The sequence below is a fragment of the Euprymna scolopes genome, chromosome 27, assembly GCF_053919585.1.
Source record: "Euprymna scolopes isolate OS-2025 chromosome 27, ASM5391958v1, whole genome shotgun sequence".
NCBI lineage: Eukaryota > Metazoa > Mollusca > Cephalopoda > Sepiida > Sepiolidae > Euprymna > Euprymna scolopes.
Genome location: NC_136508.1, coordinates 85,397,652 through 85,418,641, shown reverse-complemented (window position 1 = coordinate 85,418,641; position 20,990 = coordinate 85,397,652). Strand labels below are relative to the sequence as shown.

The 20,990-nt window shown below is 25.6% G+C and overlaps 1 protein-coding gene across 1 annotated transcript in view; it reads right to left on the bottom strand.

Annotated features, from left to right (window-relative positions):
- LOC145248727 (adhesion G protein-coupled receptor L2-like) overlaps positions 1-20,990 on the bottom strand; it is a 98,308-nt gene that overhangs the window by 11,747 nt on the left and 65,571 nt on the right. Inside the window, exons 14-17 of the mRNA XM_080110377.1 lie at positions 17,034-17,187; positions 14,945-15,014; positions 13,441-13,507; positions 709-794 (exon numbers count right to left, since the gene is read on the bottom strand). Of these exons, the coding sequence (XP_079966503.1) occupies positions 709-794; positions 13,441-13,507; positions 14,945-15,014; positions 17,034-17,187 (377 nt within the window). The remainder of the gene's footprint in view (positions 1-708; positions 795-13,440; positions 13,508-14,944; positions 15,015-17,033; positions 17,188-20,990) is intronic.

Here is a 20,990-nt window from a genome sequence, read left to right as displayed (position 1 = left end):
AAAATCATCTCGGCATCACCCCTATGTCCATTTTCGACTGACAACGTAAGGATAAGTTAAAATCATCTCGGCATCATCCCTATGTTCCTGAAGTTATGTAATAGAAAACGTTGATAATTCAAAAACTATTTATCTTATCATGCTGAAGTTTTGACATGGTGGTTATTGTTGTATCAAATACTATCAAATTTATATATCGAATTTGTAAAAATCAGTTATCAAAGAGTATTAGAATATGCATCAAATTGAGAAAATAGGAAAGTTGAATTTCATCAAAAATTCAACCATAATTAAACTTTTAAAGATCAAATCTCAATGCCAAAGTCACATTCGAAGCGGAACTCTGTTACTATGCTATAATATGAGCAAAATATTAAGTCTCTACGATGGACAAAACCGAAGTTATCGCCCAAAGTGTGACTTTAACCATTTTTTCATGACTATGATCTTTAACTTAGATATTCCAACATTAGATCGCTTCTAAGTTGGAGCATAATTGATATTTTGAACAAATTTAGTGACAATTGATCGAGCGGTGTAGACGCTAAGCTATACACAAACCAACCAACAAACATATATGTAATAAAACAGTATCTACTTTTGATGAATTACTTCCCTCAAATTTTGCGCATGTATAATGACGGCCATGTCTTATTGCTAACGAATTAAAGGGAGGGAGGTGATCACAATAATTATATAAACACTTACCTTAGTCGTTCTCTTACATTTTCCCGCAACATGCGACGGGTAGAGAGAAGCGCCTTTACGATGAATATAACACAGATAATGTTAGCCTGAAAATAAAGAAAAAAATAAAACAAAGAATCAGAAAAATCATTTTACGATTTACATTAAAAAAATATTATATTTTGCACGGTTATATAGAAATATGTACGTGCTTAAAATTAATGTGTAACCTTTATAAATTTGAATATATTCAAAATAAACGTATACTATTTATTAATTTGTCGATGTTCAAAATTAATGTGCATGTTTTAATTAATTCGTACATATTCAAAAGTAATATGTACTCTTTATTAATTTGTACATGCTAAAAATTTATGAGTACTCTTTATTAATTTGTACATGCTTAAAATTTATGAGTACTCTTTATTAATTTGTACATGCTTAAAATTTATGAGTACTCTTTATTAATTTGTACATGCTTAAAATTTATGAGTACTCTTTATTAATTTGTACATGCTTAAAATTTATGAGTACTCTTTATTAATTTGTACATGCTTAAAATTTATGAGTACTCTTTATTAATTTGTACATGCTTAAAATTTATGAGTACTCTTTATTAATTTGTAAATGCTTAAAATTTATGAGTACTCTTTATTAATTTGTACATGCTTAAAATTTATGAGTACTCTTTATTAATTTGTACATGCTTAAAATTTATGAGTACTCTTTATTAATTTGTACATGCTTAAAATTTATGAGTACTCTTTATTAATTTGTACATGCTTAAAATTTATGAGTACTCTTTATTAATTTGTACATGCTTAAAATTTATGAGTACTCTTTATTAATTTGTACATGCTTAAAATTTATGAGTACTCTTTATTAATTTGTAAATGCTTAAAATTTATGAGTACTCTTTATTAATTTGTAAATGCTTAAAATTTATGAGTACTCTTTATTAATTTGTACATGCTTAAAATTTATGAGTATTCTTGATTAATTTGTACATGCTTAAAATTAATGTGTACTCTTTATTAATTTGTACATGGTTAAGACTTATGAGTACTCTTTATTAATTTGTACATGCTTAAAATTTATGAGTACTCTTTATTAATTTGTACATGCTTAAAATTTATGAGTACTCTTTATTAATTTGTACATGGTTAAGACTTATGAGTACTCTTTATTAATTTGTACATGCTTAAAATTTATGAGTACTCTTTATTAATTTGTACATGCTTAAAATTTATGAGTACTCTTTATTAATTTGTACATGGTTAAGACTTATGAGTACTCTTTATTAATTTGTACATGCTTAAAATTTATGAGTACTCTTTATTAATTTGTACATGCTTAAAATTTATGAGTATTCTTTATTAATTTGTACATGCTTAAAATTTATGAGTACTTTTTACTAATTGTTACATGCTTAATATTTACGAGCACTTTTTAATAATTACTACATGTTAAAAATTAATTTGTATTTCTTATTAATTTGTACTTTCTCAAAATTAATGTATTTTTTATTAATTTGTACTTTCTCAAAATTAATGTGTGCTTTTTATCAATTTTACCATGTTCACAATTAATGTGTTCTTTTTATTATTTCCTACATGTTCAAAATACATGTGCATTATTTATTAATTTGTACATGTTAAAAATCAATATGTACTCTTTATTATTTAGTACACGCAAAAATTAATGTGTACTCTTTAATGATTCGTACATGTTAAAAATTATTGTATACTCTTTATTAATTTGTACATGTTTGAAATTTATGTTATGCAAAATTATTGTGTAATCTTTTATTACTTTGTACCAGTTAAAAATTTGCATGCACACTTTATTATTTAGTACACGCTTAAAATTAATGTGTTCTCTTTATTAATTCGCACATATTCAAAATTATTGTGTACTATATATAAATTTGTACATGTTTAAAAATAATGTTTATTATTAATTAATTTATACGTGTTCAAATTTAATGTGTACTTTTTATAAATTTGTATATGTGTAAAATTAATGTGTACTTTTTTATTATTTGCACATATTACTTTTTAATTATTTGCATATGTGTACTCTACATTAATTGTATGAACAAAAAATTAAAGTGTACTTTTTATTAATTTGTACGTTTAAAAAATTTAAATGTACTCTTTATTAATTTGTACATTATAAAACTAATGTGTATTCTTCTTTTATTTGCACGCGCTCTAAATTAATGTTTAATATGATTATGTAATTTTTATTAATTTGTATATGTTTAGAATTGATGTGTAGTCTTATAATGTTTAATATTTTTATTTATTTGCATGTGTCAAAATTGATGTGTAGTTTTTATAATTTTTAATATGATTATGTAATTTTTATTAATTTGTATATGTGAAAAATTGATGTGTAGTCTTTATAATGTTTTATATGATTATGTAATTTTTATTAATTTGTATATGTTCAAAATTTATGTGTAGTTTTTATCATTTTTAATAGGATTATGTAATTTTTATTAATTTGTATATGTTAAAAATTGATGTGTAGTCTTTATCATTTTTAATATGATTATGTAAATTTTATTAATTTGTATATGTTTAGCATTGATGTGTAGTTTTTATCGTGTTTTATATGATTATGTATTTTTTTTAAATTTTTATATGTTCAAAATTTATGTGTAGTCTTTATCATGTTTTATATGATTATGTAATTTTTTTTAATTTTTATATGTTCAAAATTTATGTGTAGTCTTTATCATGTTTTATATGATTATGTATTTTTTTTTAATTTTTATATGTTCAAAATTTATGTGTAGTCTTTATCATGTTTTATATGATTATGTAATTTTTATTTATTTGGGTATGTTCAAAATTTATGTGTAGTTTTTATCTTTTTTAATATGATTATGTAATTTTTTTAAATTTTTATATGTTCAAAATTCATGTGTAGTCTTTATCATGTTTTATATGATTATGTATTTTTTTTAAATTTTTATATGTTCAAAATTTATGTGTAGTCTTTATCATGTTTTATATGATTATGTATTTTTTTAAATTTTTATATGTTCAAAATTTATGTGTAGTCTTTATCATGTTTTATATGATTATGTATTTTTTTAAATTTTTATATGTTCAAAATGTATGTGTAGTCTTTATCATGTTTTATATGATTATGTAATTTTTTTAAATTTTTATATGTTCAAAATTTATGTGTAGTCTTTATCATGTTTTATATGATTATGTAATTATTTTAAATTTTTATATGTTCAAAATTTATGTGTAGTCTTTATCATGTTTTATATGATTATGTAATTTTTTTAAATTTTTATATGTTCAAAATTTATGTGTAGTCTTTATCATGTTTTATATGATTATGTAATTTTTTTAAATTTTTATATGTTCAAAATTTATGTGTAGTCTTTATCATGTTTTATATGATTATGTAATTTTTTTTAATTTTTATATGTTCAAAATTTATGTGTAGTCTTTATCATGTGTTATATGATTATGTAATTTTTTTTAATTTTTATATGTTCAAAATTTATGTGTAGTCTTTATCATGTTTTATATGATTATGTAATTTTTTTTAATTTGTATATGTTCAAAATTTATGTGTAGTCTTTATCATGTTTTATATGATTATGTAATTTTTTTTAATTTTTATATGTTCAAAATTTATGTGTAGTCTTTATCATGTTTTATATGATTATGTATTTTTTTTTAATTTGTATATGTTCAAAATTTATGTGTAGTCTTTATCATGTTTTATATGATTATGTAATTTTTTTTAATTTGTATATGTTCGAAATTGATGTGTAGTCTTTATCATGTTTTATATGATTATGTAATTTTTTAAATTTTTATATGTTCAAAATTTATGTGTAGTCTTTATCATGTTTTATATGATTATGTAATTTTTTTTAATTTTTATATGTTCAAAATTTATGTGTAGTCTTTATCATGTTTTATATGATTATGTAATTTTTTTAAATTTTTATATGTTCAAAATTTATGTGTAGTCTTTATCATGTTTTATATGATTATGTAATTTTTTTAATTTTTATATGTTCGAAATTGATGTGTAGTCTTTATCATGTTTTATATGATTATGTAATTTTTTTAAATTTTTATATGTTCAAAATTTATGTGTAGTCTTTATCATGTTTTATATGATTATGTAATTTTTTTAATTTTTATATGTTCGAAATTGATGTGTAGTCTTTATCATGTTTTATATGATTATGTAATTTTTTTAAATTTTTATATGTTCAAAATTTATGTGTAGTCTTTATCATGTTTTATATGATTATGTAATTTTTTTAAATTTTTATATGTTCAAAATTTATGTGTAGTCTTTATCATGTTTTATATGATTATGTAATTTTTATTTATTTGTATATGTTACAAAATTTATGTGTAGTTTTTATCTTTTTTAATATGATTATGTAATTTTTTTAAATTTTTATATGTTCAAAATTTATGTGTAGTCTTTATCATGTTTTATATGATTATGTAATTTTTATTTATTTGGGTATGTTCAAAATTTATGTGTAGTTTTTATCTTTTTTAATATGATTATGTAATTTTTTTAAATTTTTATATGTTCAAAATTTATGTGTAGTCTTTATCATGTTTTATATGATTATGTATTGTTTTAATTTTTATATGTTCAAAATTTATGTGTAGTCTTTATCATGTTTTATATGATTATGTAATTTTTTTAAATTTTTATATGTTCAAAATTTATGTGTAGTCTTTATCATGTTTTATATGATTATGTAATTTTTTTAAATTTTTATATGTTCAAAATTTATGTGTAGTTTTTATCTTTTTTAATATGATTATGTAATTTTTTTAAATTTTTATATGTTCAAAATTTATGTGTAGTCTTTATCATGTTTTATATGATTATGTATTGTTTTAATTTTTATATGTTCAAAATTTATGTGTAGTCTTTATCATGTTTTATATGATTATGTAATTTTTTTAAATTTTTATATGTTCAAAATTTATGTGTAGTCTTTATCATGTTTTATATGATTATGTAAGTTTTTTTAATTTTTATATGTTCAAAATTTATGTGTAGTCTTTATCATGTTTAACATGATTATGTAATTTTTATTTATTCGTACATGTTTAGAATTTATGTGTAGTCTTTATCATGTTTAATATGATTATGTAATTTTTATTAATTTGTACATGTTTAGAATTGATGTGTAGTTTTTATCATTTTTAATATGATTATGTAATTTTTATTAATTTGTATATGTTTAGAATTGGTGTGTAGTTTTTATCATGTTTTATATGCTTATGTAATTTTTATTAATTTGTGTGTGTTTAAAATTGAGGTGTAGTCTTTATCATGTTTTATATGATTATGTAATTTTTATTAATTTGTATATGTTCAAAATTTATGTGTAGTCTTTATCATGTTTAATATGATTATGTAATTTGTTTATGTGTTATAAAATTTATGTACATTCTTCATCATGTTTAATATGATTTTACAATTTCTAATGATTTTTATATGTTTTAAACTTTATATGTAGTCTTTACTATGTTTAATATGATTTTTAATCTTTATTAATTTGTATAGGTTCACAATTGATGTGTAGTCTTTATAATGTTTAATATTATTATTTAACCTTTATTAATTTCTTTATGTTCAAAATTAATGTGTAGTCTTTATCTTGTTTAATATTATTCTGTAACCTTTATCAATTTGTATATGCCAAAATATATAATGTAGTCTTTATCATGTTTAAAATGATTATGTAATTATATTAATTGTATACTAGCAGGACCCGTGAAAATTCCGCGGTAGTTAAAATCTTTTAAAATTCATCAGTAAAAAATTTCTTATTGTTGTATTACAAAAATTAATGTATGGAAGCAAGTAGAACAAAGAACTTTAGTTTAAACTTTTATTGAAGGTCAATGCGATCGCAACTGATGCTGTTGATATTGTCAGGAAGTGCTGATGATGATTGAGGCGGTGACAGGGACGTCGATCAGCTGCTTGGAATGAGAATATTGGTCAGTCAGCAGGTTCTTGGGAGTCAGACTGTGAATTTAAAAAAAACTGTGACATTGTTGACATCGATTTTGTGAAAGTTCTGATGACCCCAAGTTGTTTAATATTTCAGGACATTTTGGATTACATGTGTGAGTAATGAATAGGTCACAGAAAACTGCCATTGCCTCTTGTTGAAGCTGTTGTAGATTCCTAGGACTTCCTGTAAATGTAGATGGTAGAATGCACCAGAATAACCATCTTCATTCCTTGCTAAATGATCCATTAAGCCAGAATATTGAGCAGCTCTTGGTTGACTTTGATAGCTTTTAATATTTCTTCAGTTAAATAAAATATACTGTAAATCTTTTAATAAGGAATAAATATTTATTTAAAACATAATTATTGAAACAAAGTATTTTACTGCATAAAAAAACGGTTATGGGGAGAAGGGTTAACTATTTTGAACCTTCACCTAAATAGCGATTTAATGAAAAAAAAATTTAATGGTCTTGTATCTTTTTTTAATAATTTGTTTTAAAATAAGGGGAAAAAATCTTTGATATCGCTATTGTAAGAATCATGATGAAAGCCATTCTTAATATGGGGAGGGGGTTTAACTATTCTGAAACTTCACCTTACAATGTAATAAAAATATGGAAAAATTCTTTAGTTAAATAAAATATACTGAAAATCTTTAAATAGGAAATAAATATTTCTTTAAATAAATTAAATCGTAAGTAATGAAACAAAGTGTTTTATTTCATATTAAAAAAATTGTTGTGTCCATTTTTTATAGTATTTAAATATGTATGCCCTGTCGGTGGGCATTAGAAGATGATGACTGCCTGTAAAAGAAGCAAAATAAAACGAACAAACCATAAGTAGTAACTATGTAAACAACGTGAAGCTGTATAAATGTTACAAAATTACTCGATTCGGCATTAAATAACACGAAAAAGGATTGATATGCTGTAAAACAAAAACAAAACAAAACAAGACGTAAAATATGTTTTGACTCTGTGTTACTCAGTGTATTTGCGAATGGTGACTTTGGTGATTTATTTAATAAAGTTATTCTTGACTTTTGTAACATTTATTTCTAAACATATTTTTTGTTATGTAAGGCTTACTCAAAAGTAAATAAAAAAAAGATAAAGTGGCACAGTAAAAAGCAAAACAAACAACAACAAAAAAAAGAACTCGTAGCGTTAAATGTAAAAAATATATTTATTACTGAATAAAATAGAATAAGCGTTCAGTACTACAGAAGACATCGTTAAAAATGTAAGTAAAATACTATACTATTTAAACTGTGGAACGGTACCTTCTATGCATTATTGTCTTTAAAATAATCCGGATCCATAATTAGACAGTTCATATATATATTTTTTTGTTTTTTTGTTTGTTGTTCGGGAAGTTTTGGGAAATAAAAGGGTTTAATGATTTCTAACTAATAAAAATTGAACAATAAAAGGAGATAATTCACATTAATTAATGTTTGCGATGATGATGACGCGTTTCATTAATTAATGTTTGCGATGATGATGACGTGACACCGTACGGACAAGCATATTAATATATAGGTGTTCAAAATTAATGTGTAGTCTTAATCATGTTTAATATGATTCTGTAACCTTTATTTATTTGTATATGTCAAAATATATAATGTAGTCTTTATCATGTTTAATATGATTATGTAATTTTTATTTATTTTTACCTGTGTAAAGTTAATGTGTTGTTTTCATCATGTTTAATATGATTATGTAATTTTTATTTATTTGTATATGTTAAAAATTGATGTATAGTCTTTATCATGTCTAATATGATTATGTAATTTTTAATTATTGTATATGTTCAAAATTAATGTGTAGTTTTTATCATTTTTTATATTATTCTGTAACGTTTATTAATTTGTATATGTTCAAAATTGATGTGTAGTCCTTATCATGTTCATATGATTATGTAATTTTTATTAATTTGTATATGTTCAAAATTGATATGTAGTCTTTATCATTTTTAATATGATTATGTAATTTTTATTTATATGTATATGTTCAAAATTAATGTGTAGTCGGTATCATGTTAAATATGATTATGTAATTTTTATTTATTTGTATATGTTCAAAGATAATGTGTACTATTTATTTTTATATGTTCAAAATGATTTGCACTCTCTATTAATTTATACATGGTCAATATAGTGGCGTAATCTTTATTAATTTGTATGTGTTTAAAATTAATATGTAATATTTACTGATTTGTACATGTAGAATATGATTGTGTAATCTTGTTGACGTATATATGATCAGAATTATGTGCACTCTTTATTAATTTATATATGTACAAAATCAATATTTACTTTTTATTAATTTGTATATGTTCAAAATTAATGTGTACTTTTTATTGATTTGTACATGTTTTTTAAATTTATGTTTACTATTTATATAATTATGTGTATTCGTTATAAATTTGTACATGTTCAATATGATTATACAATTTTTACATGTTCTATATGATTATACAATTTTTACATGTTCAATATGATTATACAATTTTTACATGTTCAAAGGTAATGTTTACCCTTTATTCAAATTTACATGTTTAAAATTTATGTGTAATCTTTATTAAGTTGTAGGTTCCTAATATTTCTGTGTACGCATCATATTTTAGTGCATGTCTTAAATTTATGTGTAGCTTTTATTTATTTGTACATGCTTTAAATTTATGTGTACTCTCTATTAATTCGTACATGTTCCAAATTATTGTGTAATTTTTATTAATTCGTACATGTTCAAAATTATTGTGTAATTTTTATTAATTCGTACACGTTCAAAATTATTGTGTAATTTTTTATTAATTCGTATATGTTCAAAATTATTGTGTAATTTTTATTAATTCGTACATGTTCAAAATTATTGTGTAATTTTTTATTAATTCGTACATGTTCACAATTATTGTGTCATTTTTATTAGTCTGTACACCTTCAAAATTATTGTGAATTTTTATTAATTCGTACATGTTAAAAATTATTGTGTAATTTTTATTGATTCGTACATGTTCAAAATTATTATGCATTTTTTTTATTAATTCGTACATGTTCAAAATTATTGTGAATTTTTATTAAGTCGTACATGTTCCGAATTATTGTGTAATTTTTATTAATTCGTACATGTTCAAAATTATTATGCATTTTTTTTATTAATTCGTACATGTTAAAAAATATTGTGTAATTATTATTAATTCGTACATGTTAAAAATTATTGTGTAATTTTGTATTAATTCGTACATGTTCAAAATTATTGTGTAATTTTTATTAATTCGTACATGTTCAAAATAATTGTGTAATTTTTATTAATTCGTACATGTTCAAAATTATTGTGTAATTTTTATTAATTCGTACATGTTCAAAATTATTGTGTAATTTTTATTAATTCGTACATGTTCAAAATTATTGTGTAATTTTTATTAATTCGTACATGTTCAAAATTATTGTGTAATTTTTAATTAATTCGTACATGTTCAAAATTATTGTGTATTTTTTATTAATTCGTACATGTTCAAAATTATTGTGTAATTTTTATTAATTCGTACACGTTCACAATTATTGTGTAATTTTTATTAATTCGTACACGTTCACAATTATTGTGTAATTTTTATTAATTCGTACACGTTCAAAATTATTGTGTAATTTTTATTAATTCGTACATGTTCAAAATTATTGTGTAATTTTTATTAATTCGTACATGTTCAAAATTATTGTGTAATTTTTTATTAATTCGTACATGTTCAAAATAATTGTGTAATTTTTTATTAATTCGTACATGTTCAAAATTATTGTGTAATTTTTATTAATTTGTACATGTTCAAAATTATTGTGTAATTTTTTATTAATTCGTACATGTTCAAAATTATTGTGTAATTTTTATTAATTCGTACATGTTCAAAATAATAGTGTAATTTTTATTAATTCGTACATGTTCAAAATAATTGTGTAATTTTTTATTAATTCGTACATGTTCAAAATTATTGTGTAATTTTTATTAATTCGTACACGTTCAAAATTATTGTGTAATATTTTATTAATTCGTACACGTTCAAAATTATTGTGTATTTTTTATTAATTCGTACATGTTCAAAATTATTGTGTAATATTTTATTAATTCGTACATGTTCAAAATTATTGTGTATTTTTTATTAATTCGTACATGTTCAAAATTATTGTGTAATTTTTTATTCATTCGTACACGTTAAAAATTATTGTGTATTTTTTATTAATTCGTACATGTTCCAAATTATTGTGTAATTTTTTATTAATTCGTACATGTTCAAAATTATTGTATATTTTTTATTAATTCGTACATGTTCAAAATTATTGTGTAAATTTTATTAATTCGTACATGTTCAAAATTATTGTGTATTTTTTATTAATTCGTACATGTTCCAAATTATTGTGTAATTTTTTATTAATTCGTACATGTTCAAAATTATTGTGTAATTTTTATTAATTCGTACATGTTCCAAATTATTGTGTAATTTTTTATTAATTCGTACATGTTCAAAATTATTGTGTATTTTTTATTAATTCGTACATGTTCAAAATTATTGTGTATTTTTTATTAATTCGTACATGTTCCAAATTATTGTGTAATTTTTTATTAATTCGTACATGTTCGAAATTATTGTGTATTTTTTATTAATTCGTACATGTTCAAAATTATTGTGTAATTTTTTATTAATTCGTACATGTTCAAAATTATTGTGTATTTTTTATTAATTCGTACATGTTCCAAATTATTGTGTAATTTTTTATTAATTCGTACATGTTCAAAATTATTGTGTATTTTTTATTAATTCGTACATGTTCAAAATTATTGTGTAATTTTTTATTAATTCGTACATGTTCAAAATTATTGTGTATTTTTTATTAATTCGTACATGTTCCAAATTATTGTGTAATTTTTTATTAATTCGTACATGTTCAAAATTATTGTGTAATTTTTATTAATTCGTACATGTTCCACATTATTGTGTAATTTTTTATTAATTCGTACATGTTCGAAATTATTGTGTATTTTTTATTAATTCGTACATGTTCAAAATTATTGTGTATTTTTTATTAATTCGTACATGTTCAAAATTATCGTGTAATTTTTTATTAATTCGTACATGTTCAAAATTATTGTGTAATTTTTTATTAATTCGTACATGTTCAAAATTATTGTGTAATTTTTTATTAATTCGTACATGTTCAAAATTATTGTGTATTTTTTATTAATTCGTACATGTTCAAAATTATTGTGTAATTTTTTATTAATTCGTACATGTTCAAAATTATTGTGTATTTTTTATTAATTCGTACATGTTCCAAATTATTGTGTAATTTTTTATTAATTCGTACATGTTCAAAATTATTGTGTATTTTTTATTAATTCGTACATGTTCAAAATTATTGTGTAATTTTTTATTAATTCGTACATGTTCCGAATTATTGTGTATTTTTTATTAATTCGTACATGTGCCAAATTATTGTGTAATTTTTTATTAATTCGTACATGTTCAAAATTATTGTGTAATTTTTATTAATTCGTACATGTTCAAAATTATTGTGTATTTGTTATTAATTCGTACACGTTCAAAATTATTGTGTAATTTTTTATTAATTCGTACATGTTCAAAATAATTGTGTAATTTTTATTAATTCGTACATGTTCACATATATTGTGTATTTTTTATTAATTCGTACATGTTCAAAATTATTGTGTAATTTTTTATTAATTCGTACATGTTCAAAATTATTGTGTAATTTTTTATTAATTCGTACATGTTCACATATATTGTGTAATTTTTATTAATTCGTACATGTTCAAAAGTAGTATTACTTTGTAGGATTCAAAATTTAATGTATGATCTTTATTTATTCGTACGCGCTCCAAATTAATGTGCACTCTTTTTTAATTTTTACATATTCAAAATTAATTTTTAATCTTTATTAATTCATACACGTTTAATGTGTACTCTATTTTTAGTTATTGATATGTTTTTCAGAAAATAATTGAAGCTTATACACAATCAGGTAAAATTCTATGACCGCATCTAAAATCTGACATATTTCTCATCTTAAATGTTTTATTCTTTATTCAACAAACTAATACAACGATTATTTTGTTCATTATACGAAACAGTTTTTTTTAATACAAATTCCCCTTCAATCCCCCAGAGAAAAAAATCATTAACAGGTTTGATACATCAAAATGTTCACATTGCGTGAAAAAGTCGTAGAAACAAGAAGTGAGAGATTTCCAAACGTCAGCAACTCGAGAGAAGAAACTTTTTAAAAATAGTTTTCCAGACTCTGAGAAACTTTAAGAGTGGCGTTTTGCCCATTTTATGATGTAACAATAATGCATGGTACTTTCAAAAATAAATAATCATTAAGTTTTTGAAATATTCTGTAAATGAAAAACAAATAACAATAATGACTGCTATTTTTAAAAATAAATAATCATTAAGTTTTTGAAATATTCTGTAAATGAAAAACAAATAACAACAATGACTGCTATTTTTAAAAATAAATAATCATTAAGTTTTTGAAATATTCTGTAAATGAAAAACAAATAAATCTAAGAGGAATATCAAACATACATTTGGAAAGTTAATCAGACAAAATCTCGTTTTTTCTGATCGATTCCATATGAAGTAACAACAGATAACAGATTAGGGAATTATAATATTAATGATTAAACTACAAACCAGGATGATTATCAAAGCAGGAACGATGAAGGACCAAATGGCGTTATTTTCTAGAGTTAACCAGCAGCTGTGGAGGAAAAGAAACACACAGAAATTAGATGAAATTGTGTCTGTAGTTAAAAAGAAACTGCACTCGATTTCAACTTTATAAATGTCAACGCAATTTTTGATCAAATGTGACGAAAAGCACGATAAGAAATGTTAAAGGTGATTCTAGTTGATAACAAATCGATATCTTTATTTTCTACTAAAGGGATTCATTTTTTCATTTAGAAGATTAAATTTATGATTGTCGAACCTTCATAAATACTCTGGAATTATAAATTGATACATTTTAAGTATTTTAAGTATTGAAGGTTTGACTGCAACACTTTTGTCAGAAATATTAGAATTTCTTGTAATAATATAAATACTTTGCAGAATAAATGTAAAATGCCGATTTTTTCACTGAACATCTATTTGTAACCTTGGTATAAAGTGCTGAAGAAGAGACATATTGGAATAATCGCTAATAATTTCTGAAACAATCATACGCCACACCTGAATTCTAGGAACGGGAACAAAATATAATGTTGAAAATTTATTTATAACTATTCATTCATTCTATCTATCTATCTTTTGAGAGAGAGAGAGAGAGAGAGAGAGAGAGAGAGAGAGAGAGAGAGAGAGAGAGAGAGAGAGAGAGAGAGATTAGTATTCTGCCAAGTATGTGAGATATATTATCATAACCTATCATACTTTCATAAATCAGAGTCCATTTTCTGTAGGCTGTTTTTGAACCCAGTCAACGACGGGTACTTTATCTAATGTATATATATATATATATATATATATATATATATATATATATATATATAGGGAAAGGAGAGAGAATTTTTAAACAAACTGAGAAAGAGTCGACTAAGCATACAAGTAAACAGATTTATCAACAAATCGATAGACAGATGGAAGCACTAAGATGACATCTGAATAATATTTTTCTAATGGAGGAGTAAAACTTTATTAACAAATTAAATAGGCCAAATGTATTAAGATAATTATAGCAAATATGATGGCAAGATATATGTAAATTAATATTTAAAATGAACCGTGAAGGTAAGTATGCTAATATATCTCACATAATGTAGTATTTGATTGTAAAATAATAAATAAAAGCACACAATTCTATATTCTATAATTAAATGTGGATGACCAATTAAATATTAAATTAAAATAAGGGATAGTAGTTAATCGAAATATAACTTAAAGGTTGAATAAAAATACATATATTTTTTACTGACACATTATTATTATTATTATTATTATTTTTATTATTATTATTATTATTATTATTATTATTATTATTATTATTATTATTATTATATATGATGATGATGATGATGATGATGATGAAAGTTAATGGAGGAAGGAACTTACAATTTTCCATTTCCAAGTTTTTTTTTTTTGGCTGAAACTTTGAGCGAATATTACACAAGATTGAGAGGGAATCGAAAAAGAAACTTACAATTTTCCATTTCCAAATCCTTTTGTCATCGTGCTACCAAGGCTGATGGCAACAATTACAGCCGGCGCAACTGGGGAAGATAATAAAGGAATACGTTAAACAAGAAAATAGAGGAAACATTAAAAAGTAAATAAGTGAACAATTTAATTAATAAAAATTACAGGTAAAAGACAATAAAATTGTGATATCTTCTTCATCTATAATATAAATCTCACCTGTCTGTTTAGATGTATGTATGTATGTATGTATGTATGTATGTATGTATGTATGCCAAAGGGCGAATGAACTCTTTTTCTGGGTCAACGGCCAACTAGCACCGTGTATATTTGTGTGTGTGTATATGTGTATTGGGGTGGAGAGGGCTCCCGTAAGCCGTGGTGAAGGCAGTCTTTCTTGGAGAAGCAAATCTCTGATTTAAAAAACCATAAAGCGGGAGACCAGTACCCGCATTATGCTGGTCTTCAGTTTAATTTGTTGCTGGCTATCTTGCTCTTGCTTGTTGCTGGATATCAATATTTTGAACCGAGAGAGAGACTTAGCTGTCGTACAAAGCTAAGACTCTGTAACATCATCTTTGTATAGATACTCTCTCAGGCATTTGGGCTCATGGATTTTAAATGTCTGAGGTAGTGGCACTCGTCTGACAAGACGTTGCAATCATCATGTATGCCTAAAACTTTCGACAGAGGCGACGGATTTTCACGAGATCGGTATTGTTTTGAAGCACAGCCCTTCGGGCGATAAATATCGAAAAGTAAGTTAAAAAAATTATTTATTTCACCCTCGACTGGGAACTTTTCTACAAGGAGGGTCGCTTTTTTCGTCGATATTTTCGAAACTCATCCCCACTTTTCAATTGACTATCCTTAATTTAAACAGTCGCCACTTCCGGTTTGGCGATGGACGCAACGGCAAAGACGTCAGTTTTTCTTTTCACATTCTTTTCCTCCTTCGCGGTATGGGTTCGAGCCTGCCTGCCTACTACCATTATTATTATTTTTTTTGCTCAACACACATCTCCAAACACTCACGCAACGCCGGGCACCCAGGCCAGTTACATCTAAAAAAGAATAAACGCATTTATGCCCAATATTTTTTTTCATTCTATCACCAAGAATCTTTTTGTAAATATTTGAAACTTTTGTAAATATTTGAAACTTTTGTAAATATTTAAAACTTTTGTAAATATTTAAAACTTTTGTAAATATTTGAAACTTTGTTAAATATTTAAAACTTTTCTAAATATTTAAAACTTTTGTAAATATTTGAAACTTTTGTAAATATTTGAAACTTTTTTAAATATTTAAAACTTTTCTAAAAATTTAAAACTTTTGTAAATATTTGAAACTTTTGTAAATATTTGAAACTTTTGTAAATATTTAAAACTTTTGTAAATATTTAAAACATTTGTAAATATTTAAAACTTTTGTAAATATTTGAAACTTTTGTAAATATCTAAAACTTTTGTAAATATTTAAAACTTTTGTAAATATTTAAAACTTTTGTAAATATTTGAAACTTTTGTAAATATTTGAAACTTTTGTAAATATATGAAACTTTTGTAAATATATGAAACTTTTGTAAATATTTAAAACTTTTGTAAATATTTGAAACCTTTGTAAATATTTAAAACTTTTGTAAATATTTAAAACTTTTGTAAATATCTAAAACTTTTGTAAATATTTGAAACTTTTGTAAATATTTGAAACTTTTGTAAATATTTGAAACTTTTGTAAATATATGAAACTTTTGTAAATATTAGTACTTTCAAAGATTTAGTTGATTTTATAGGATAAAGCATTTGTTTATACTATATATAATTTTGTTTATACTATATATAATTGTGTTTATACTATATATAATTTTGTTTATACTATATATAATTTTGTTTATACTATATATAATTTTGTTTATATATAATTTTGGGTTAGCTATAAGGGTTACTTACCCGTTCCCCTAAAAAAACTTTTGATTGAACAATAGATGCAGGTAATTGTTTCATTCCACTTTAGATTTAATTAATATACTTAAATCTGAGGCTTTAGTGTTGCGTGTGCGTAATGGAGAGAGCGAATAAAAGAGATCTTACCCCAACTTAACAGCAGTAAGAACGGTAGTCTCTCGAATCTGGCGGAAAAAAGGAGTGTTAAGGCGATTGCCATGTCGATTCCTTCAGATAACATTGTAAAAAATACCACAAGGAAGAAATATTGTATTAAGGCTGCAATTGCTGTACAAACACCCTGGAATAAATAAATTACGTATAGACGAATAAATTATTTTGTATGTTTGCATATTTAAACAATACATTGTGTAAATAACTCATAACTGTTGTGTTTATTATTACCATTACAATAAATATAACAATATTTCTTAATTATTCCAGGCTAAGATTGAATGTTTTCCGGCAACATGAGTTTTAAAATTGAAATCGTTTGCTATTGTTAAAAATCAGTAAATATTAGATTATCGATTCAGAGAACGTTCACATCTCTACTTATATACAAAAGGCACTGTGTGTGTGTGTGCGAGTGTGTGTGTGTGCGTGTGTGTGTGTGTACGTGCGAGTGTGTGTATGTGTCTGTGCAAGTGTGTGTGTGTGTGCGAGCGAGAGAGAGCGAGAGAGAGAGAGCGAGAGAGAGAGAGAGAGAGAGAGAGAGAGAGAGAGAGAGAGAGAGAGAGAGAGAGAGAGAGAATTACCATAGACTTCGAAACGGCTCGGCTGATTCTTTTGAATTTTCACAAAAATGTATGTAAGGTATCTGTAAATGTTCTTGGATAGGTTTTCTATCGGAATACCTCAGATAAGTTTCAGAAATCGTTAATCAAAAAATGCCAGTACAGCCTAAGATCACAAGTATATTTGAGAAGTTTTATTGCCATACAAGTAGAAAGGCATGGTATATAAAACCAACAGTAGGTTCTTTGATATGGCAGGGGCGCGTTCGAAATAAATGTTTTTGTTAGAGCACAACTGAATCATGATACTTGACTTTTGCATTTTAAATTTTAATTCAAGCCAATGATCAAAGCGTGACCATATTGGAAGTATATGTGGGCGCCTGACTTGAGAATAGAAAATCAACTTTATTTTATTAATATATGAATAAGCTCATACATCAAATGACTATAGAGCATATGTGATTTCTTATACAGTTATCAGTTTATGCATATTTGTTGTGGCGGACTACCTGTGTGACCTACGAATGAACTGATCCATACGCAATAAACACCGGAAGATAAAGCCGTAAAGCGGGAGTCGATATCCGACGGACCAACGAAGGATATCCGTCGGTTAGATAAACAACCCCTACTTTTGTAGATTCTTGTTAATACATTCTGTTACTCTACTCCGTGTTCTGCTTTCCTTCTAATCCTTTAAACAAGGTCATAAAAATATCGCATTTCAAGCTTGTGTCACACCTCAGCAACCAAGCTGTCGTAATTATTGCATAAAACATTAAAATCTACAAATTGTTTTTCAACAATTTCAATGTATTTTTACAACCCCAGTCCGCTTACACGTGCTGATAACTACGTTTGTGCCTCGAATAATACTAAATCAAAACAAGAACTGATGGCAGATTGCAGATATTAATTGAACTTCATCTTTGTTCTAAATCATTAACCAACATTGGAAGTAGAGAGAAAGAGAGAGAGAGAGAGAGAGAGAGAGAGAGAGAGAGAGAGAGAGAGAGAGAGAGAGAGAGAGAGAGATGGAAATCACTAATTATATTTTGCAAGTCGTTGGAGTACGCAGCACGTAAATATATAAAACATATGTCTACGCAATTGTGTAGTGTGACAATATATCCATTTCTATTGTGGCACATTGCCATTTGAACATAAGGGACTACTATTTGGAACCATGTCTATAGGGGAACTATGTATGAAATTGAGCAGGTACATATCTGTTCACATTACATTTAAAATATCTGCATGTTAGTACAGTCAGAAAAGGAAAGGAATTCTAAAGTATAGAAGTTCGAGAGAAGAAACTATTAGTGTATAAAGCTTTCCAGAATCCAAGGACCTTTATAGTGAAGGGGTGGGATTTTGTTTTTTTTAGGGTTTTTTTTTACATCGAGGGACACAAGTGCTACAAGTTTGTCAGAAAATATTTCATTAAAGTATTTGTAAAACAAGCACATGGATGCAACATTGCGTCGATGGGACAAGAATTGAAGCTTGGTTGACAGTGCGGAACCTATTAGATTAAAGATTTAGGGGGCATGTATGAGAGAAGGAAACTATTGGTAAATGCCCCATTCCAGATGCGACAATAAGATTCCATGCATAGACAAAATGGTAGTTTTTATACAGAGAAAGGATACTCTCAGGTGTGAGTAGTTTGTTTTAGCAGAGTAGAGGGAGATCAGCTTATTTTCAGCAGTTTAAGAATGTATTCAATGCACTTATTCCAATTCATGTTGTGTGTGAATCTCAAGTCGATGAGTTTGAACGATGAATTGTCGGCTACAGTATTATTAAGCATGGCAATCGGTAGAAGATGTGGTGAGAAGGTTTCTTGTAATTCTTAAAAGAAAGAACCTTCGTTTTAGGTAGCATTAAATGTTACTATCCATTTGTATCCTCATTCTACTGAAGATCATTTTCTAAAGTTTCAGATATTGCTTTGGACATGTGTACATTCTTTTTTTCCTCATGCATGTTGTAAAGCGTGGTGTCATCAGCAAATATACCCATCTCGGACACAATTCTATCAGGTATGTATTTGATGAATATCAGCAATAATAAAATTCAAGCATCGACATCCTGAGGCATACCCGCATATCACGTTGTATATAAGACTATCGAAGACAAACTGGATTATTATTTTGTCTAACAAGGATTCAATTATATTAAGCATTCATTCAGTTAGTTATAGTTATATTTTCATAAGAACACCTTCATGCTAGACTATCTCAAATCTTTGGATATATCAAGAGCTACCACTCTAGCTTCTTTTACCTTATTCAATGCAAAATATATTCGTTCATAGATGACCCGTAGGATATCCGTAATAAAGCTGACTTGTTCTTCGTAAGATGTTAAGCATTTACGAGGTGGTAGATTAGCATTCGATTTATTAAAGACTCACAGGTTTATACCAAGAGAGGTTGTAGATTGATGGAGCGATAATTGAGCGTTTTTAATTTCATTCTCCAGAATTTTCGAATATTGGTACCACAGAAGGGAAGTCCTCGATGATCATACGTCCAAACAATATGATACAGATGCGGGTGTATCTCAGGGATCGATTCTTGGACCTTTATTATTCTTGATTGAATATCAGGAATAAATTACCTTCCTGATAAAATGGTCTCTGAGATGGGTATATTTGCTAATGACATCACGCTCTGTAACAGGCACGAATGGAAATGAATGACTACATACCGAAAGCAATGGCGGAAATCCTAGAGGAAGACCTCCAATCTGTAGTGGAATGGGGCCAAAATGGATGGTCACATTCAATACTGCCAAGACTAAGCTTGTTTCCTTTAATAATTACAAAAACCTACTCAACCACCAATAACTATGGCTAAAGATACATACTTGAAAGTACTTCGTTCAAACTCCCCGGCTTAACGTTCACAGGGAACATGAGTTGGAACAGATACATCGAGAGCATTGTCAAGGCTGCTGCGAACAAGGCGGGCTCTCTCTACCGTGCTAGAAAGTTACGTGCGCCTGAAAGTATTTTGTACCTCTACAAGGCCACAATTCGCCCATGTATGGAGTATTACTGTCACATTTGGGCTGGTGCATCTGCTACTAGTCTCTCACTCCTGGACAGGGTTGAAAAGAGAGTCGCCGCCCTGATAGGTCCTGAACTGTCATCTAAACTTCAAGCTTTGTCTCCTCGACGAAATATTGCATTTCTCTGCCTGTTTTACAATTCTGCCTGTTTTAATTGTGGATGCTTGGAGAAACTACATGCCCTTGTACCTCCATCGACGTAAATACCCCCGACAAACCCGACAAGCAGCAAAGTCTCAACTCTACTCAGTATAGATCCCTTGATGTACGAACGTCTTCTACTCTA